Here is a 20,568-nt window from a genome sequence, read left to right as displayed (position 1 = left end):
TTGCAATTGCGTTTTTCGACTATTTTGGTAGAGTCAAAGTTGAACGAAGGTTGAAATATTTGCACTTATCGTCATTTATATGAAAATATTTCAAAACTGATAAAAGCTACAACCATGGGTTGTTTTGATTTGTATTGTGCATAAAATTGCGCACATTTCCATATATAAAACTTTATGTAACAGCAAATTTAAAATGGTGCAAACATTACCACAATCGCATGAACAAATTTATCGGAAGAGTTACCGCGTGGACGTAAGGAAAATTTTTTTCATAAATTCACCATAAATCGATATATTGTGGTAGACGTGTCCAATTTGTTGCAAAATGAAGGCAAATGATTGGATATTACTAGAATATTAGAGGTTTATCTTACAATTGCGTTTTTCGACCATTTCGGTAGAGTCAAAGTTGACCGAAGGTTGAAATTTTGGCACTTATCGTTATTTATATGATAATATTTCAAAACTGATAAAAGCTACAATCATGAGTATTTTTTTTTTGTTGTATTCTACATGAAATTGCACACATTTTCATATATAATACTCCATGTAACAGATAATTTAAAATGGTGCAAAAATTATGTCAAAGTGACTAAATAATTTGAGATGTGTCACTGATACTTTTTAGTGCAATAAGAAATTCGCTCTTGCACGCCTGCGTAACAATTGTAAACAAAACAACACCTTGATCCGTGAACTCCCAGCATCCCCCAAGGCGCGTGATTCAAAAGTTTTTGGCTGGTAGGCCTATAATTATTTTTCCATGAATTTAAAAAAAAAACTTTTTTGAGTCTACATATAATACGTCCAATCGGCATACGGGAGACATTTTGACTCGACGTTTAATACGTCCAATCGGCGTAAGAGGGTTAACTTTTTTGGTAGTCTCATAATAAATTTGCTTTGGACAAGTCATTACTGAGAGACGTTGTAAAAAAGATGTAAACAGTAAATTTTACACACACACCCACGACTTATATAATGAAATTTGTACAATGATGCATATGCATAAGTGAATTTTTACAACTTGATGTTGCACAACAACAAGAAGAAAATCACACGCGATACAAGAGTAAATTTTTTATGTAAAAGGTATTAAAGCCGACAGACAAAAAGGAGAGTAATGTGACAAATCTTTATGAAGAAGGTAGAGAACTTAAGAGATTCTGCAGTTTTTCTTCCCTGGAGCACTGGAACCAAAAGAAGAGGGAGGGAGAGCAGGGAGAGAAGAGAAAAAGACAGTAGCAGACTAGCAGCTGAGAGCAAACTACACACATGCAATGCAAAATGTATATAAAATAAACATGTAAATTTGTGTTTTTACTGTTGCTTCTGTGACCTTTTGATATATATTTCTTTAAATGTTATAATAATCTATCACATGTGGTAAGCCATGAGGAGGAGAGTAGGGCGAGTAGAGAAGACAGTAGCAGAGAATAACCAATCAATAGTAAACAAAAAGCACATGCAATACAGAGTAGAAATACAGTAAGGCTGAAATTCATGTCGAGTGCAAATACATACGGTACTGGTGAAATTCATATTTTTATCGTTATAGATGTGACCTTTTTATTTATTAATACATATTCTTCAATTGTTATAATAGTATAATATATACTGAGAACTTAATAGCACCATAACCCTTAACATAGGCCAACTTTCTCAAGAGCCTAGGAAAATAAACCCCCCTTATTTCTAGTTATTAGTACAGAATATAAAATAATATATACAATGAGAAAAATATTAATCAAAAGCCATCACAACAAAATCTACAGTTACCAATACCACAGAGAGAGAGAGAGAGAGAGAGAGAGAGAGAGAGAGAGAGAGAGAGAGAGAGAGAGAGAGAGAGAGAGAGAGAGAGAGAGAGAGAGAGAGAGAGAGAGAGAGAATTTTTTCTTTTTGCAGCCAATACTTGAACTTACCTGAGCAGCCCACATCCAAGCTTTGTCATTGTTCTTCATGGGTTGTACATCAATACTTGAATGTATAAGATGATTTGCACAAACTTTGTGTGTCTGTAAAAGAGGAGAATACAAATGAAAAAAGTAAAAAATAGTGTTACTAATGTACACTAAACACCACTAATACAGTTTTATTGATCATTATAACACAAAAACAGTATGCTGCAAGATAAGTGCAATTACTGCTTAACTGAAAACCTTTATGCTCTTCCACTGTAAAAAAAGAAAAACCTACGGAAATACCTCTTCTCAATATAATTAAACCATTATGCCGATGCAGTAATGAATAATCCTTTCTATGAATACAATAAATATTACGTTATCTGAAATTATTAAGATGTTGAAATATGATATTGTTAAACTACAATAGTTTTGTACATACTTACCTGGCAGATATATACTTAGCTATAGTCTCCGACGTTCCCGACAGAATTTCAAATCTCGCGGCACACGCGACAGGTAGGTCAGGTGGTCTACCTTACCGCCACCGACGGGTGGCGGATGTACGAACCAACTCCCGTAAGCTTGTCAGATTTTTCTCTTCCACCTGTCTCCTGAGGGGAGGCTGGGTGGGCCATTAATCGTATATATCTGCCAGGTAAGTATGTACAAAACTTTATTGTAGTTTAACAATATCATTTTTGTACATGAACTTCCCTGACAGGATATATACTTAGCTGATTGGCACCCTTGGTGGAGGGTAAGAGACAGCTCAATAATACAGGTAAGACGGGAAACAACTAATGTTGTAGATATAAAACCTGGTTCTCACCTTTTCAGGATGAAGACTTCATAGATACTATCTCTTGAGTCTGCATTGCCTGGAGAGCTACAGCTAGGACGTGACCTGATGCTGAAAGACTCTCGGATCTACCACTGGGATATGTGATCCCCTATTGTGGTAGAATCCAAGTCGGATGCTGTTAGAGGGACCTTGTCCGCTTACCTAACAGATCCTTACCACTACCTCTGCAAGGAGCCAAAACCCACCAGACCACCTAACCAAAATACAAAGGGTTAATATTACGACAAAAAGAGGTGCCTCCTGCAACCTCTTTCAGACAACCAAAAAACAACAATATAAAATATAGGGTAACATATAAAGAATTTACACAGGATAAGTTTTCAGCTCCCTGCCCAGCACCGAATCCGCCGATACGAAAGGACCCAAGGCGAAGCATTTACCATATGTGATTTTTACATCACGTAGGTAGTGGTTTGCGAAAACCGATTGGCATCTCCAAAAAGTCGCCTCCATCAAGTTCCGCACAGACATATTTTTCTGAATGCAAGCGAAGTTGCGATGGCTCTCACCTCGTGAGCTTTCACTTTCAGTAGTTTAAAATGTTCTTCTTACAAGCAACATGTGCCTCTGTAATAAGGCTTCTCAGAAAAAAGGAAAGAGCATTCTTCGACATGGGCCGAGTGTGGGTCTTTCAGAGCACCAAAGCACATCTTGATTCGCCTAAGTTTGTTCTTCCTCTTAAGGAAATAACTTCATAATTCTCATAGGGCAAAGAGTTCTTTCAGGCTCTTCCCCTACTAGAAAAAGATAAACTACGAACTTCAAAGCTCCTGGGCCAAGGCCGTGATGGGTTTTCATTCTTTGCAAGGAAATTTGGAAGAAACGAACACACCATAGAATCTTCCTTAAACCCTACATTGCCCTCAATAGCTTGGAGCTCACTCACTCTCTTAGCTGTAGCAAGGGCCAAAAGGAAGATAGCCTTCTTCGTCAGATCCTTGAAAGAGGCTAAGCTAGGAGGTTCGAATCTAGACGATCCAAGGAATTGTAGAACTACGTCTAGATTCCAGTTTGGTACCACATGAGGACGCTTAATGGTTTCAAATGATCTAATAAGATCATGTAAGTCCTTATCATCGGATATCTTTAAGCCTCTATGCCGAAATACCGCCGCCAACATACTGCGGTATCCTTTAATAGTTGACACAACCAGATGACATTCTTCTTTGAGAAAATAAGGAAATCCGCAATTTGGGTCACAGAGGTTACTGGAAGAGGAAATGTTCTTCCTCTTGCACCAACGTCTGAAGACATCCCACTTTGACTGGTATACACGCAAGGTGGAAGGTCTCCTCGCTCTTGCGATTGCTTTAGCAGCTGTTGCTGAAAAGCCTTTCGCTCTGACCAAACTTTGGACAGTCTGAAGCCAGTCAGACTGAGAGCTAGGAGGATTTTTGTGGTACCTGTCGAAGTGGTGGTTGTCTGAGTAGATCGCTCCTTAGCGGGAGCGATCTTGGAAGGTCCACCAACCATTCCAGTACTCTGTGAACCATTCTTGGGCCGGCCAAAAGGGAGCGATTAAGGTCATTCTCGTTGAATCGACTCTACGAACTTCTTGATGGTTAGCCCAGGATCTTGAAGGGGGGAAACCGCGTAGACGTCGAGTCCGTTCCAGTCCAGAAGAAGAGCATCTATTGCTAATGCCTCTGGATCCGATATCGGAGAGCAGTAAGGATCCAGCCTCTTGTTCTTTGACGTGGCAAAGAGGTCTATGTGTGGCCTGCCCCCATAACTTCCACAGGCTCTGGCATACATCCAGATGAAGGGGTCCACTCTGTGGGAAGGACCTGATCTTTCCTGCCTGAGGAGATCTGCTCTTACATTCCTTTCTCCCTGCACGAACCTGGTGAGAAGCTTGATTCCCCTTTCTTCTGCCCACAGAAGAAGGTCTCTTGCTGTCTCGTACAGGGAGAAGGAATGCGTCCCCCCCTGTTTCCTGATATATGCCAGAGCTGTAGTGTTGTCCGCGTTGACCTGCACTACCGATCTTCTGACTTTGGGCTCGAAAGCCTTCAGAGCCAACCACACAGCCATCAACTCCTTTCTGTTGATGTGCCAGGCTACCTGGTCCCCCACCCAGGTACCTGACACTTCGCTGGTTCCCAGAGTTGCACCCCACCCCGGTTCCGACGCGTCGGAGAACAACACCAGGTTGGGGGTCTGTGATTGAAGAGACAGTCCCTTCGCAAAGAGGTTGGGATCTGTCCACCATAAGAGATGTTTCTTGATGTCCTGGGATAACGACAGGGAGAACGTCAAATCCTGAGAACGACGACTCCAATTCCGATGAAGAAAGAATTGGAGCGGTCTCAGGTGCAACCTTCCTAGGGAAACGAATTGCTCCAGCGAGGAGAGCGTCCTCAGCAGACTCATCCACTCCCTCACTGTGCATACTTCTTTCCCTAAGAAGGTTGTTACTATCTCGAATCCTCGGGCTATCCTTTCCTGCGAGGGAAAAGCCCGAAAACTCAGAGAGTTCATCTGTATCCCGAGATACACACACTCTTGCTCGGGAATTAGTGACGACTTCTTGAAATTGACGAGAAGTCCCAAAGCCTTCGTCAATTCTAAAGTTACTTGTAAGTCCTTCAAACAACGATCTTCTGAATTGGCCCTTATAAGCCAATCGTCGAGGTACATGGATATCCTCACCCCTTTCAAATGAAGCCATTGAGCCACATTCCTCAAAAATCCCCGTGAACACTTGAGGGGCCGTCGAGAGGCCGAAACACAGAGCCCTGAACTGAAAAAATTTTCCCCCACCCCCCCATCATGAATCTGAGAAACTTCCTCGAGGAAGGATGGATCGGTACGTGGAAGTAAGCGTCCTGTAAATCCAAGGAAACCATCCAGTCCCCTGGACGAAGTGCTGCCAGCACTGATGAAGGCGTTTCCATCGTGAACTTCTTCTTCTACGAAGAAGTTCAGGGCGCTTACATCCAACACCGGTCTCCATCCCCCTGAGGACTTCGGAACTAGGAAAAGGCGGTTGTAGAAGCCCGATGAATGATGGTCTGTCACTAGTTCGATAGCCCCCTTCTCCAGCATCTGATCTACTGCTAGATGGAGAGCTTGATTCATGATGGGGTCTCTGTACCTGGCCGTCAGTTCCCTTGGGATGGTCGTCAAGGGAGGTCTTTCGACGAAAGGGATGAGGTAACCTCTCCTCAAAATAGAAAAAAAAAGGGTCCAAGGATCCGCCCCTTTTTGGGCCCAGACTTCTGCAAACTCTAAGAGTCTGGCGCCCACCGTTGTTTGAAGGACTTGCAAGTTATTTGGGGGCTTTAACAGACTTGGCGAAAGTCTACCCCTTCTTGAAGGTCTACGACCTCTAAACGTAGAGGTTCTTGATGAAGACGCCCTCGAAAGGGTTCTCGAACACTTGCTTTTTCCTTCTTAGCTTGGTAGGGAAGGAAGGGCGAGGTTTCTTGCCGACTGTGCCAAAAGGTCCTGGGTGGCTTTGGCCGACAGTGATCTTGAAATGTCCTGCACTCGATGTTTGGGAACAACTGAGCAGACAGAGGAGCCAAACAGCAAAGAAGACCTCTGGGCATGGGAGACAGACTTCGTTAAGAAGGAACAATAAACCGACCTCTTCTTCACGATCCCGGCCCCATACAGGGAGGCGATTTCACTCGCTCCGTCTCTTACCGACTTGTCCATACAAGACAAAACACACATAAGATCTTCTGGCGAAATTGACTCTGGCACTTCAATTTTCTTGGCTAGGACTCCCAACGACCAATCAAGGAAGTTAAATACTTCTAGCACTCTAAACATGCCTTTGAGCATGTGATCCAATCATTCATTGCCCAAGTCGTCTTAGCAGAGTTAAGGGCAGTTCTCCTTGTCGAATCTACCAGCGCCGAAAAATCCGAATCAGCCGAAGACGGTAGACCCAATCCTAAGGACTCTCCTGTTTCATACCAGAAACCAGCGCGTCCTGATAACTTCGAAGGAGGAAAAGCGAACATCGTTTTCCCCGCTTCTTCTTTGGAAGCCATCCAGGAACCAAAACTCCTCAGTGCCTTCTTCATAGAAAAGAGTTGGCTTCATCCTCACACAAGAAGAACTCTTCGCTGTCTTCGTCGTTGAAAAAGTGAGTGAGGAGAAGGAGCCGCCGTAGGAGAAAGGGAATCCCAAAAACTTGCAAAAGTAGCTCTGTAAGCTTCTTGTAAGAAGACACAGCAGCAGAAGTGTTCGGTTCCTCATCCGAACCTTCTAGACGTCTTGTCGAGGCGAGCGCCGGAAGATCCTTAGGTGACGAAGGGATCCTAGTAGGAGTTGAGCGAGAGGTTGGAGACGCCCTCTCTTAGAAGAGTTCACATCCACTGGAGAATGAAGAGAAGATCTGGGATGCCTACGATGAGACTCCCTCTTCGAGGTAGACGGAATCTCAGCCGAAGGAGAGGTAGGGCTCCTACTCCGAGAATCCTCGGAAATATCCACAGGGCGCTTACGAGGAGGCGAGCGCCTACTATACTCTTTGCGCCTATCCCGAGGCGAGCGGCTGCCAGGAGAAGAGCGCCTATCGAGAGCAGAGCGCTTTGCGCGGCTCTCCTAACCTGTCCAGTTGCATACGATCAACGGAAGTTCGATGGAAGGCGAAAACGCGCCTAATAGGAGAAGGCTGCTTGCGAGACTCTTGACGTCTAACAAGAGGGTAACATTCAGGAGAAGGGCGCTTCAAAGCTAACGAGCGCCTACTTGGAGAAGGGCGCTTCCGAGATTCCTGTTGTCTACCAAGAGACAAACGGTCAGGAGAAGTGCGCCTAGAAGCGGGAGAGCGCCTACAACGGAGAAGGGCGCTTGAAAGAACTCTTGTTGTCTGCCCCGAGGAGAATAATCAGGAGTATGCCGCCTTAAAAGAGACGAGCGCCTACTAGGAGATCGATGTGCAGTAGGCTCTTGGCGCCTACCTTTCGGGGAGCGGCTAACAGCAGGCCGTCTATCATGCACACGACTCCTACAAGACTCTTGATGCCTGTCAGGAGAGAAGTCACGATCCGACACTCGAGGAGAGTGACATCTGGACGAAGAACGCCTACTTGCATAAGGACGCCTTCTAGAATCTTGAGGCTGCTGAGGAGAAGTCTCACGCGAGGGAGTTGAAGAAATAGCGTGATGAGCAGGTGCAGTGCGCTTACCGGAAGCGGGAATCCAATCTGGAGAAAAAACTTCTTTCTCCATAGAGCGTCCTACCGATGTTTGGCGCCTTGAAGTCGAAAGAGAGCCAGGAGAGCGAGGGTGCTCACGCGAGCCCCTACCTTCATACGAAACCTCCCCATATGAAGGAGAACGCCTAAAACGAGGAGAACGATCCTCTGAAGAGCGGCGCCTAGATCTCTTGATCGGAAGAGAAACGTCCTTCTTCCTACGTGATCTAACTGCTAGAGAGTCTGCTAGCGCCGTGATCTGAGCTTGAAGTCCCGCGAGTACTCTCGTAGGCGAATCTTGTTGTTCTTCCTCGGAAGCAGGCGCCGAGCGCGGAGCGCGAGAAGAAGAACGCTCACAGGATTTCTTGGGTTTCTTCGCCTCCACCGACGATTCTTCCGGGAAAACCTCCGGACTAGAAGCCAAAGGACTGCAGGGAGCCTTCCAAGCCCTCTTCAACGGGCGCGACGCATACCGGGGAGTTCCAAACCTCTCTTGACGGAGAGGGAGACGACGAAGAGGAGAAGCATTGGCGTAGTAGTCCTTCTTGTAGCGATCCGAGGCAGCCTGGGAGCGTACTTCAGGATCTGCCGAGGGGACGCCTGACCGGTGGGGGTTCTCCCTAGCCCTCTTGCGGCTTTCGACTTTCCTACTCCACTGGAACTGGGAGTCTGGAAGAGGTCTAGGCCTAGAGGCACTAAGGAGCCGGTCAGACGCACCCTCCACAACACTGGGGACACTGCACTGATCACTAACACTCTCCTTACCTTCCAACTGACGAATCTTCTGATCCATAGAACGAATCGTGGCTCTCAGAGGCTGCCGCCTCCGAAGGCGAATCTTTGGCTTCGGTGCGGGGAGCAGGGGCTGCAACTTGGGAAGAAGGTTCTAATTCTACGTTAGCATTAGGATCCACATCCAACTCACTCATTCTAGATCTACTAGAACTTCTAGAGGAAGCCTTACGCACTCTATCACGTTCCAACTTCCTAACATAAGAAGAGAGAGCCTTATATTCTTCTTCATTCAATCCCTTACATTCACTACAAGGGTTAGCAAACGAACATTCATTCCCCCTGCATTTCATGCAAACCGTGTGGGGGTCTACCGAAGCTTTCGGCAACCTCACCTTACATCCTTCATTCACGCAAACCCTAAACAAAACCGAAGTTTTAACTACCGAATCTAGGTCAGACATCGTTAAAGAAAATCAAACTCAAAATCAAACCGGTCCACAATCAGCGTATGCCAAGCCAAACAAAGCGAATACGTCACCAAAAGAAGTCCAAATTAACTCCAGGCAAGCGAGAATCGAAAAACTATCGAGAGGAACCGACAACAGTTGTTATCGTTCCCGCGACAGAGAAAAATCTGACAAGCTTACGGGAGTGGTTCGTACATCCGCCACCCAGCGGCGGGTAAGGTAGACCACCTGACCTACCTGTCGCGTGTGCCGCGAGATTTGAAATTCTGTCGGGAACGTCGGAGACTATAGCTAAGTATATATCTGTCAGGGAAGTTCATGTACAAAAATCTGAAATTATTAAGATGTTGAAATATCTGAAATTATTAAGATGTTGAAATATTCCTTAAATCAGGGGAAATGACATTCATAGTAAAAGAAATAAGTTTTTATGACTATTACTAGTAAATTTTCAAAACAATGGAATCAGTCCATTAACTTTTAAATCTTTTAAAATTATTATTATTATTATTGAATAGTAAGGCTGTCTAGATGCCATCTAGCCTTCTCACATCTGTCCAAACACATCACCCAAACACTGGTGGCTAACAGATATTCTTACCATCTGGTTGCTAAGGTGACAAGAAATACTGTGGACAGGTGGTATCATCAGGAGAACCACATCCCCCATAAGTGAGAAGACCATTAGACTGTTCTACAAAGGTAAATGAACACTGTACATGCAAGATGAAATAACCTAAAAGAATATCATTGACACCCATGTAAAATCCACTGATGCAGACAATTACTGTCAACCTTATGACCCACTATAAGGATTGGCAGACTGCACAGTACCCGATGAGGAACCCCCAATCACTAGCAACAATCTCATGAGGAAGAAACTTTTAATATGCCAAATATTGTTCACTGAGAATGGATGCCAATATTCACACTTCTGTATTAATACACAACTTGACTCTCCAAGAGGATTGCCATTTACCAATACAAAAGGGCAGCATATCCACACTACATGAGGAACACGGCAGTGGCCCCAATCGCCTGCAGATCATAAGGAACAAAAATCCTCCTTGGAATCCTATAACAGAAATCATCACTGAACATAACCCAGAAGACACTATTCCATTCCATCAAAAGGAGAATGTCAAAGCACAGGCCTGCAATAACAATTCAGCCACCTACTTCTATAGTAAGTGGGCCTTAAGACCGACACTCCCAAGAACGGGCACCAACCAATCAGCGGAAAGATGAACTTCAGAAAAAAGAGCACCTACGAGGAAGGCTTGGGACGTGAAGACTGCGTCAGAAGATCCAGGGTAGACCTCTTCTGCAGATCTGAAGCAATCTGTTCTATCATGGCCTATGGGAAGAGATGAGAGGAGTCCAGGGGCATGAAATGCAAGGCTACTTTCTTTTGAGGGTGAAATCCCTTGCAAAACGAACGCACACCAAAGGACCATCTTCTTCAGGAGCCCAAGAGCGATACACACACTTTATCTGCACCTTAAAGCACCCTCCAAAGATCTGCAGAAAAGGAGTCAACTAACCCTGTGGCGTTCTCGACCTTCTTAGCAAGAGCTCCCATTGTACAGTCCATGAAACTGAACACGAACAAATTCTTTACGAAGGGGTCCAATTAAGCAGAAGTGAAGAGAGTCCTGGCCAAGGCCAAGGCTGAGCGATGTGAAGAGTCAATGAGACTAGAGGAGTCCCCTTGGGAGGAGGCATCGACTCCCATGGGCTCTCAGGTGTGGGAGCCCCGTGACAATATGGTTCTTCATGCGACAGGTGACTAGCACAGAGCTTCTAGCACTTCGAGTCCTTGGGAGATAGCAGCTAAAGTGAATCCCATGGATGGGAAGGCAACTGTACAGGAACAAACAGAGGGATCTACCTCATAGCTACATGAAGGAAGGGTGAGGTCAGAGATGTGTCCTTGTGCCGCTTGACTGGCACAAGAGACTCAGAAGCCAAATCACACACATGCCAAACCTGAAGATATACGGCGTACATCCACTGATATGCCTCTTCAACGGCAGTCGGTTGCATCCTGGGGCTTCACAACAGATCAACAGAAGGGGTACCAACCCGTGGGCAAACATAATCAAACTCCCTTGGACCTACAGTTTGTCTTCTCCCTGGTGCAGGGGAGCAGGACAGTGACCTTCATCTAGGAGAACCTACATGACAGGAAACTACCTCCTCCACTGACACTATACTTATCACTGGACACTTAATTCACTTACTACTAGGTTAAACTTGTTGTCAAATTCACCGTTAATCCTAGATTCCAAACTGCCAATGGCATCGGGTTCAGATGCATGGGAGTTGAGCACAGGCGTAGGAGGGGGTAAGGAGGAGGACTGAGGATAGGAGAAAGGTTGTTACAGGGAGTAAAAGAACTGCAAGACTACACTCTGCCTTAGGCCTAAAGGAAGAATTCCTACTAATAGAGGCCCTACTTTCGGCCTGAGTGGCCGCCTTCCTAATCGTGTTCTTCTCTGACTTGTTAGAGTGAGACTCCAAAAGCTTCCACCTAATTTCGTCCCAGTCCTTACACTCATCACAGGTAAGATCTTTTGTACACAACTGTCCCCTACACTTGCTGCACATAGTATTGCATCATAAAGCTTGGTCAAACGCCTTTTTCATCCTTTGCTATTATCTGGAAGCACTAGAATAAGACATACTAAATAACTCAAATTAATTATGGAAGACTCTAAAGAGGCATATCAAACAAAGCCAAAGACAACAGTCAAAAAAGAAAAAGAAAACGGTACGTCACCGACTTCAGCAAAAATCGGCAAACATGAACTTAGGAGCAAGCAAAGATGATGTCCTGTAGATTGTGCAGCATAAATAAAAATGATACCGTTGCCTTCAGCTGCTCACTAGCTCCCACATTGCAGTGGGCATAGCCTGTCACTCCCACACTGCAACAGTCACTTGTTTGTGAATTTTTGAATTTAGGATGCCATGCAAGCATAAATTTACTAGGATCGATGATGCAATAACTTTTTTGGATGATATGTTTTTTTCTAACATTTCTTTGCAAAAATTACAATTATAACTGACATAATCCTATCATAAAAGATAAGTGCTAAAACCAACAGCAATCCCTCAGTAAATTTATGAGCAACAAAAATAAAAATGTCATGGGAGGAAGAGAAACACAACATGCCCCTTGAAGTCAAGATCACAACTAACTCCTGAACCGCCTACAGTCGTGATTTGAGCCAGTCTCAAAGTTGCCATTAGTGAATATATGGGCAACTGAAGTAATGGAACCTCTTTCCTGCCCAATTCCTCCAAACTAATCGTGCATAATCTGACACTCACCAGGAGTGAATCCATCCACCACCTAAAACCTTTTATTGCTATTGCTATTCATTGGGGATATATTAATAAAATACCAGTGCCACGACCAATTTGGAAAAAATATGAAGATCTAAGGAATTAAAATAGGCTAAATTGAATGCACTACAGCAATCCTCAGAAAGTGAGACTGGAGCATAAGTCAAACCAGTAAGGAAGACAGCATATGCAGAGTAGTACGTAGATGATTTCCAAGGCTTGACAAGTAATATTCCAGAGAAACTGGAATTACAACAATTTATGAGTAATGGTATTGTGATGAAATGGAATTATATCTTACAGAAAATAAAAATCAGTTCCCATACCTGATCTCTCCTCATAAGTACTCTAGCAGTCCCTTGAGATGAATTGTGAAGAATCTTCATAACACCAGTACCTCTTTCACGCCATTCTCTATCAATAAATCTAAACAACTTGGCTCGGTCTTCAAAAAGCACCTACAACAAAAAGATATTATAGTAAATTAACTCTGATCATTCCACAGAGATTTTACATAAAAACCCGAAATATACTCCATTTACATGCTTCTACAAATCTCTGGTTCTTGTACTCATTAGATATTCAAAAGTTAATTTATGCAACCCTAGCCTATTTTACAATGTTTTAGTTCCATTTATTTGCTTTTATAATCATGAAATATAACAGATAAACATATTCATCATCTCTAAACCATGTCACACTTTAAAAACACATTATATATCCAAATTTCAACCCTAAAAAGAACTTTTAACACTACTAACAATACATCAACATACTTCTTCATTTTCCTCGCCAGTGCGAACTTCAACCTTTTCAGGCAAAGGAATTAGTGGTTTATAGTCAGGACAGGGATCATGTTCCTCCTCATCTGTATCTTTTCCTTTAGTGGGTGATGCCTGAGTAGATTCGAGGTTTTCAACTGTAAATTTGAAACAAAATCCATATTAGCTTCATCAAAGAAAACATAATTCATTTCTCCAGTAAATATTTCAATTCCAGAACATTAAATAACCTAATAATTTCTACACCACAATTCTCACATTGTAAAACCTCATTCACAGCAAGAAATAAGTTACTTTCACAAAATATACTCACAAAATTAATCTGCATCACACTCACAAAAACATGGAGACTTAGCACCTAAGTGTCCAAAACTTCAACTAAGACTATCTACCAAACAAATTTGTTGAAACTTATCTATAATTATACTGGCTAACTTAACTGTTTAGCTTTCCATGCAAAGAAACATGCAATTGATTCTCAACTGCAATTCAATTTCAACTTAATATACGTATATAGACTCGAAAAAACAAAAAAGTGCAAAGTTAGCTAATAACTCTTATTAAAGATTAAGAAGAATAAAGCAGAACTAAAAAAAAGGGGGATGGAATATTTATATATCAATTCTCTGGCCTTCGTGTATGTTACCCCATCTGTTACTCTTCCTTTAATATTAGGGTTAAGTATCTCTTAACAGGATAACTCTTAATCGGATGACTAATCTCTTACTATTTTGAGACAAACACAAATTTCTAACAATTTCTACAAGAAATGTTCCTGTGCAAAAGTCCATATTTTTTTTTCATTACATTTGAAAGATGACAGCTGCCTTAAAGAAATTTTCAAGGCATAACTTTATTCTTCTCAAAAGAAATAAAAAGTTAGTAGTATCTCTAATATAATCCAGTCCGGAAAATCTTGATGTTTATCTTTCACATACCATAACCAAAAATTAAACTGAATCTGAGGTCATACTTCAAGATCAAGTTCCATCTTCAATCATTTGGCCTGATAGTAACTGAAGCATCACACTAACAATACTGTACATACAGAAAAGGTCACGTTTATGAAATTTCCAACTCTGCCACCACTATTAATTAAGGTAATAAACTCCAAATAGTAATCAGAACTAGACGACATTAATTCTAACTCCAACCATACATCTCATAAATTATTCCAGATTTATGATCAACAGAAGTTAAAAATAAAACACTTAAATATATTATTCTTTCTCCATCAAAAACTGATTGATAACACATTTCCAATATATGCTGATAAAGGAACTCAAACAATTTAATTGTTAGAAGTCGCACATCTGTAAGTACATTCCACCGAGTTACGTTCTGTTCAAGTTTCTTGATATCTATAGTCTGTTATTCCTGCTATCTCAAGTAGGTTCCTGTTATCTAAATTAGGTTTTTATAATTACCTTTGCCACAACCAATACACACACACATATATGAAGGTACATTATGTACTCTGACACCTTACGAGGTAATTAAGTAAATATATAGAACTCTTAAAATTTTGGAGTTTCCACAGAAAATATATATAAACAAGTTTTGTATTTATGTAGTGTTTCATATTACAGGATGGTACTTGAAACCTTTTGGGCACCTATGTTTTCAATCATTAACTTAATTTCTACTTTACCATTTTTCACCTTCGTAACTATATTCGCTTCCTCTTTCGTTTTATTTAAATTGAGACCTAACCTCCTGCATTTTCACTCCTTTGTTCCTTCTAATTAAGTATTTAATTTGACTACATAAATTTGTATTTGTATTCTTATGTCTAAGATTTTCATCCTGGCTTCTTATATCATTAAAAGTTAAATTTTCATTATATCCATAATCTTAAATTTAATTATATCTTCCTTTATAGCTTGATCCATGCTGAGATAAACTGAGTCCCAGAAACTAGCAAGAAATAGGGAAGCCTCTGTTCAAGTGCTGGTAGTTGTCATCAATTTTCTTCTCCAATTTCCCTTTCACCTATAAAGATCTGCACCAAAGAAAGTCTATAAGCAATGTTTCTTTGCCATTTTTTTTTCATGAGCTGAAGTGTTTTCACCTTTAATTCCCTTGCAATCACTTCCAACTGTGGCTCATCACCTCAAATTATGAGGAGCTCCTATAGTTTACAGCACACCATTAATAAAATCTGTTGTCTTTAATATTGCAATCCCATATTTATGAGATGCATGCTGCTAAAACTTGGTTTAAGGGAATCGGTGGGACCTTAGAGTTACTACTTGTCTATATATTCCAAAAATATATGGCAGGGACTCACAATTATTTAGTCAATCACATCACTGCACCAGATACAGCAAAAAAATTTAAATGGCACCCTCATGAAAAAGATATTAAACTGCACAATCACATCAGGATGTATACATCAAACAAAAACTGTGAACCACCAATTTACAATGCCACATATGAATTCACAGACAAGTGGAAAAACTGAACCACTACACAGCCCTTGAGGATAAAAGATTTGTGACAAACATTCCTCTCCCTAAGACCAGTAAACCTGTGTCACTTCCTTACCAAATTTGCTTTATAACTTCCTTTATAACCTAAGTTAGTAACTTTGACAAAATATCTCATTGAACTAAATTAACCCTCTTACGCCGAAGCCCTAAAAATCAAAACCTCTCCTGTATGCCGGCGCCGGTTTGGAGTGAGCGCGGAACCGGAGAAAATAATTTTTTCAAAAAATCACAGCGCGCTTAGTTTTGAAGATTAAGAGTTCATTTTTGGCTCATTTTTTTTTTTCATTGCCTGAAGTTTAGTATGCAATCATCAGAAATGAAAAATAATATCATTATCATATGTAAATAATGCGATATATCGGGTAGCGGAACCCCCAAAAAAAAAAAAATCAGATATTAATGTATTCAAACAAATCACGCTGTGCAAAAAACGGTCAAAGCTAACGAGTTACTTTTATTTCGTTGTATTGTACACTAAATTGCAATCATTTTGATATATAATACATAGTAAAACGATAAAAGCAACACCGGAAAAATATTATCACAAAATGATGTACGAATTCGTAACGAGCGGACGTAAAAAAATGTTATTTTCAAAAATTCACTGTAATTCTAAATAATGTTCTAGAGACTTCCAATTTGTTTCAAAATTAAGACAAATGATTGAATATTACGATACTGTAAGAGTTTTAGATTAGAATTGCAGATTTCGACCATTTCGGACGAGTTAAATTTGACCGAATGTCGAAATTTTAATATATATATTTTTTCATATGCACATATTTCGAAGATGGAAAAAGCTACAACCTTCAATTATTTTATATTGTATTCTTCATGAATTTGCGCACATTTTGATATATGAAACTCTATAAAAAGGCTAATATGAAAAGGAGCAAATATTAGGATAATGCCATGTACGTATTTCGGAGACTTGCGGCCGCGATTCGGCGCGCGGAGTGAAGGTAAATATATTTTTCAAAAATTCACCATAAATCACAATATTGTTTTAGAGACTTCAAATTTGTTTCAAAATTAAGAAAAATGACGGAATATTACTAGGCCGTAAGAGTTTTAGCTTACAATTGCGTTTTTCAACTATTTCGGTAGAGTCAAATTTGACCGAACTTGGTTTTTTTTCTATTTATCGTGATTTATATGCAAATATTTCAAAAAAAGAGAAAAGCTACAACCTTCAATCATTTTTAGTTGTATTCTACATGAAATTGCACACATTTTCATATATAAAACTTTATGTAACAGCTAATTTTAAATGGTGCAAACATTTCGACAATCGCACAAAAAAATTCTGATTTTTTCGGAAGAGTTACCGCGCGAACGTAATTTTTTTTTTTTCATAAATTCACCATAAATTGAAATATTGTGCTAGAGACTTCCAAGTCATTGCAAAATGAAGGTAAATGATTGAATATTACTAGAATATAAGAGTTTTAGCTTACAATTGCGTTTTTCGACCATTTCGGTAGAGTCAAAGTTGACCGAAAGTTGAAATTTTTGCACTTAACGTTATTTATATGAAAATATTTCAAAAGTGATAAAAGCTACAACCATGGGTTGTTTTTGGTTGTATTGTGCATGAAATTGCGCACATTTCCATATATAAAACTTTATGTAACGGCAAATTTAAAAGGGTGCAAACATTAGGACAAATCGCACGAAAAAATTTATCGGAAGAGTTATCGCACGAACGTAAGGAAAAAGTTTTTTCATAAATTCACCATAAATCGAAATATTGTGCTAGAGACGTCCAATTTGTTGCAAAATGAAGGCAAATGATTGAATATTACTATAATATAAGAATTTTAGCTTACAATTGCGTTTCTCGACCATTTCTGTAGAGTCAAAGTTGACCAAAGGTTGAAATTTTTGCACATCGTTATTTATATGAAAATATTTCAAAATTGATAAAAGCTACAATCATGAGTATTTTTTAGTTGTATTGTGCATGAAATTGCGCACATTTTCATATATAATACTTCATGTAAAGGATAATTTAAAATGGTGCAATAATTATGTCAAAGTGACGAAATAATTTCCGAGATGTGTCACTGATACTTTTTAGTGCGATAAGAAAGAAATTCGCGCTTGCGCGCCTGCGTAGCGATTGTAAAGAAAACAACGCCTTGATCCGTGAACTCCCAGCATCCCCCAAGGCGCGTGATACAAAAGTTTTCGGCTGGTAGGCCTATAAGTATTTTTCCGCGAATTTTTAAAAAAACTTTTTTGAGCCGACGTATGATACGTCCAATCGGCATACGGGAGACATTTTGACTCGACGTTTAATACGTCCAATCGGTGTAAGAGGGTTAATTACATTTCAACAAACTGGCTGTCTCATGCCACTCAAAATAAAAGGTGACTAAAATTAAAATTAAAAATTACCTTTTCACAGGAAATACTCAGTCCAAATAAAAGTATACCACCTACCTAATTCATGCATTCTTAACTTACAATGTCTATATGTATCCTACACATACATTGTAAATGCTTTGTAAGAAAGCCGTAAGAAGGCAAAGCACAAAAATGCAGGAGTAAGGACGAAACCAAGGAAAAAATTCAAAATCTTTTATACTGTCCACTGAAGCTTGCTTACTACTGGGAATACAACTTATCAGCTCCCCGTTTACTCTTCTAACACTTACTTTTGAGCATAAAACTAATTTTTTCCAAACTTATGTAAATTATTTCTTGTGGTCCTTACAAACTCAAACAAAATTTCACACAATTTCTACAAGTTCCAAATATTATTACCTTAAGCCATAGTACATCAAAATTTTGGCATAAGAACTACTGACAGAAACATCAGTCCAAAATCCACAGTAATTCAATACACGAGCTATTATTACGCTGTGTAAGGCTTTACCTTGGGTTTCATAACATCCTCTTCAAAGTGTACTTCCTGAGATGCTCAGATACGGATTTCAGCCCTATAAACCTCATGGTCTTGTTTTGTTTGCATGGTGTTTTAATGTTGCATGGAACCAGTGGTTATTCAGCAATGGGACCAACGGCTTTATGTGACTTCCGAACCTCATGGTCTTAAACTTCTCCCTTGAAACTTTTTTTCTAAGCAGCTAATAAATAATGCTCAATGAAAGTATCTCTATTTTCACCTTATTAACCACCATTACGTTCAAACATATCAATTCTACTTCTTACAAACAACTTACACAATACCCTAAAAGTTGAGTTAATGCCAAGACATACTTTTCAAACATGACATTTTTTTAAAAGGGCCCTTACCATATGATTTTAGAAATACAAAAACAGGACACAATAATTCACTACAGTAATAGCAGACTCATACATCAAGTACTTACCTTCAAAATAGTACATTTATAAACAGATGTACATCATTAATTTATAGCATAATTGGTAGGAGTAAAATAATTTTCATCAAGTTTTAGGTAATTATTGTCTAAGTTGCAACTCAAACCTTGAAATGTTACCAATACCAAATGACTACAAGCTTACAAATAATTAATTTGGAAAGCAATTTACATCAGCCTCGGTGATAAGTAAAAAAAATGCACAGTACTTAACAAGGTGTTACAAGCAAGAAATCAGCCATGCAGCATCATCCAAAACTAAAAAAGCAAGCCACAGGAAAACAGAAAAAAAAATCTTGAAACAAAACATACTGAAGGAGCCATCCTTATTAGGCGAAGTAGATGTGGCTTCTACACTGCCTGTTGCATGGGTTAAACCTTCAGGCGATAAGACGGTAGACAGCGAATGGACCTTTGATTGGCCTCGCAGGGGAGAGGAGTCTGGGGTGACCGCCGAGTACAGAGGGGGTGGCACATTGGCCAGGAGACCCGTAGTGGAGCAGGGGAGTGAGAGGGACAGCGGCTCCCCTAAATCAAGAGGGGATGGTATAGCAAGTAGCAAGAGAAAAAAAAAAATCCAAATTTAGTGTCTAAAACTAGTTGTGTTACATATAGTACCAAAACCCTATACTATTAAGTGATGAATACATGTTAACATCCCGAATTAACTTCTCTCTCATAATTGGAAGGTGTCCATTATGTAATTAGAAGAAACATACTCTAAATAATAAAACTATAACTGCATGACAATAGCTCAACTTGTAAATCAGTATCTAAGAGCAAATAATTAAGTTACCTGTCCAGCCCTGACAACCAATAAAAATTTTCATATTTAGAAATGTACATTTTCATATTTAGAAATGTAAACTTTCATTACCCTAGCTACATTTATGTACACAAATCTGTTTGTTTAATGCACAGCCTTATCTATTTCATCTTGTGAAGAGAGGAAAAGGGGATAGAGAAAAAGTTTTGTATTTCAAACAATATTATTTTACTAGTTGCCTATAATATTTTTTTCTACCACAGTAATTGCAACAAAGTTTCCTTTTATGTAATGACCACTGCATACCCAAGATATCTGCAGGATGCAAACTTGTTTACATATAATGTTTCATCTGAAGTATTTTTCATGTTGCAGTTAGTCTAATGTGCTGCCCTCTTGTCTTTCTTGGTAAGGGTCTCATCACCAATGACAAATACTTTGTAACATTTTCATTACTCAACTTATGTGAGTATTTCTGTTTTTTTGCTAATGTTATTGCTGAATTATAGAATCCTTGAATTTCACAAATTTAATTTTTTGTAAGGCTTTAATCTCCATTTAGCCATGCAGATCATCATCACTCATGTTCATAAAATAATGAAAATGCTGTATGTAAACATTCAGATTACTTACTTTTTATTTTGAGAACAAACTAAGTTAAATGTTACTTCAAGTTATATTATGGTGTTGAACACATCCCAAT

The 20,568-nt window shown here is 40.0% G+C and overlaps 1 protein-coding gene across 1 annotated transcript in view; it reads right to left on the bottom strand.

Moving 5' to 3' along the window:
* Positions 1-20,568, bottom strand: part of LOC135201419 (ranBP2-like and GRIP domain-containing protein 4) — a 279,898-nt gene that overhangs the window by 113,118 nt on the left and 146,212 nt on the right. The window contains 4 exon segments of the mRNA XM_064230328.1: positions 1,926-2,018; positions 12,805-12,936; positions 13,255-13,397; positions 19,412-19,627. Coding sequence (XP_064086398.1) covers positions 1,926-2,018; positions 12,805-12,936; positions 13,255-13,397; positions 19,412-19,627 — 584 coding nt within the window.

This window comes from Macrobrachium nipponense, chromosome 28 (assembly GCF_015104395.2).
Source record: "Macrobrachium nipponense isolate FS-2020 chromosome 28, ASM1510439v2, whole genome shotgun sequence".
Lineage (NCBI taxonomy): Eukaryota > Metazoa > Arthropoda > Malacostraca > Decapoda > Palaemonidae > Macrobrachium > Macrobrachium nipponense.
This window is presented reverse-complemented; position numbering and strand designations above follow the sequence as displayed.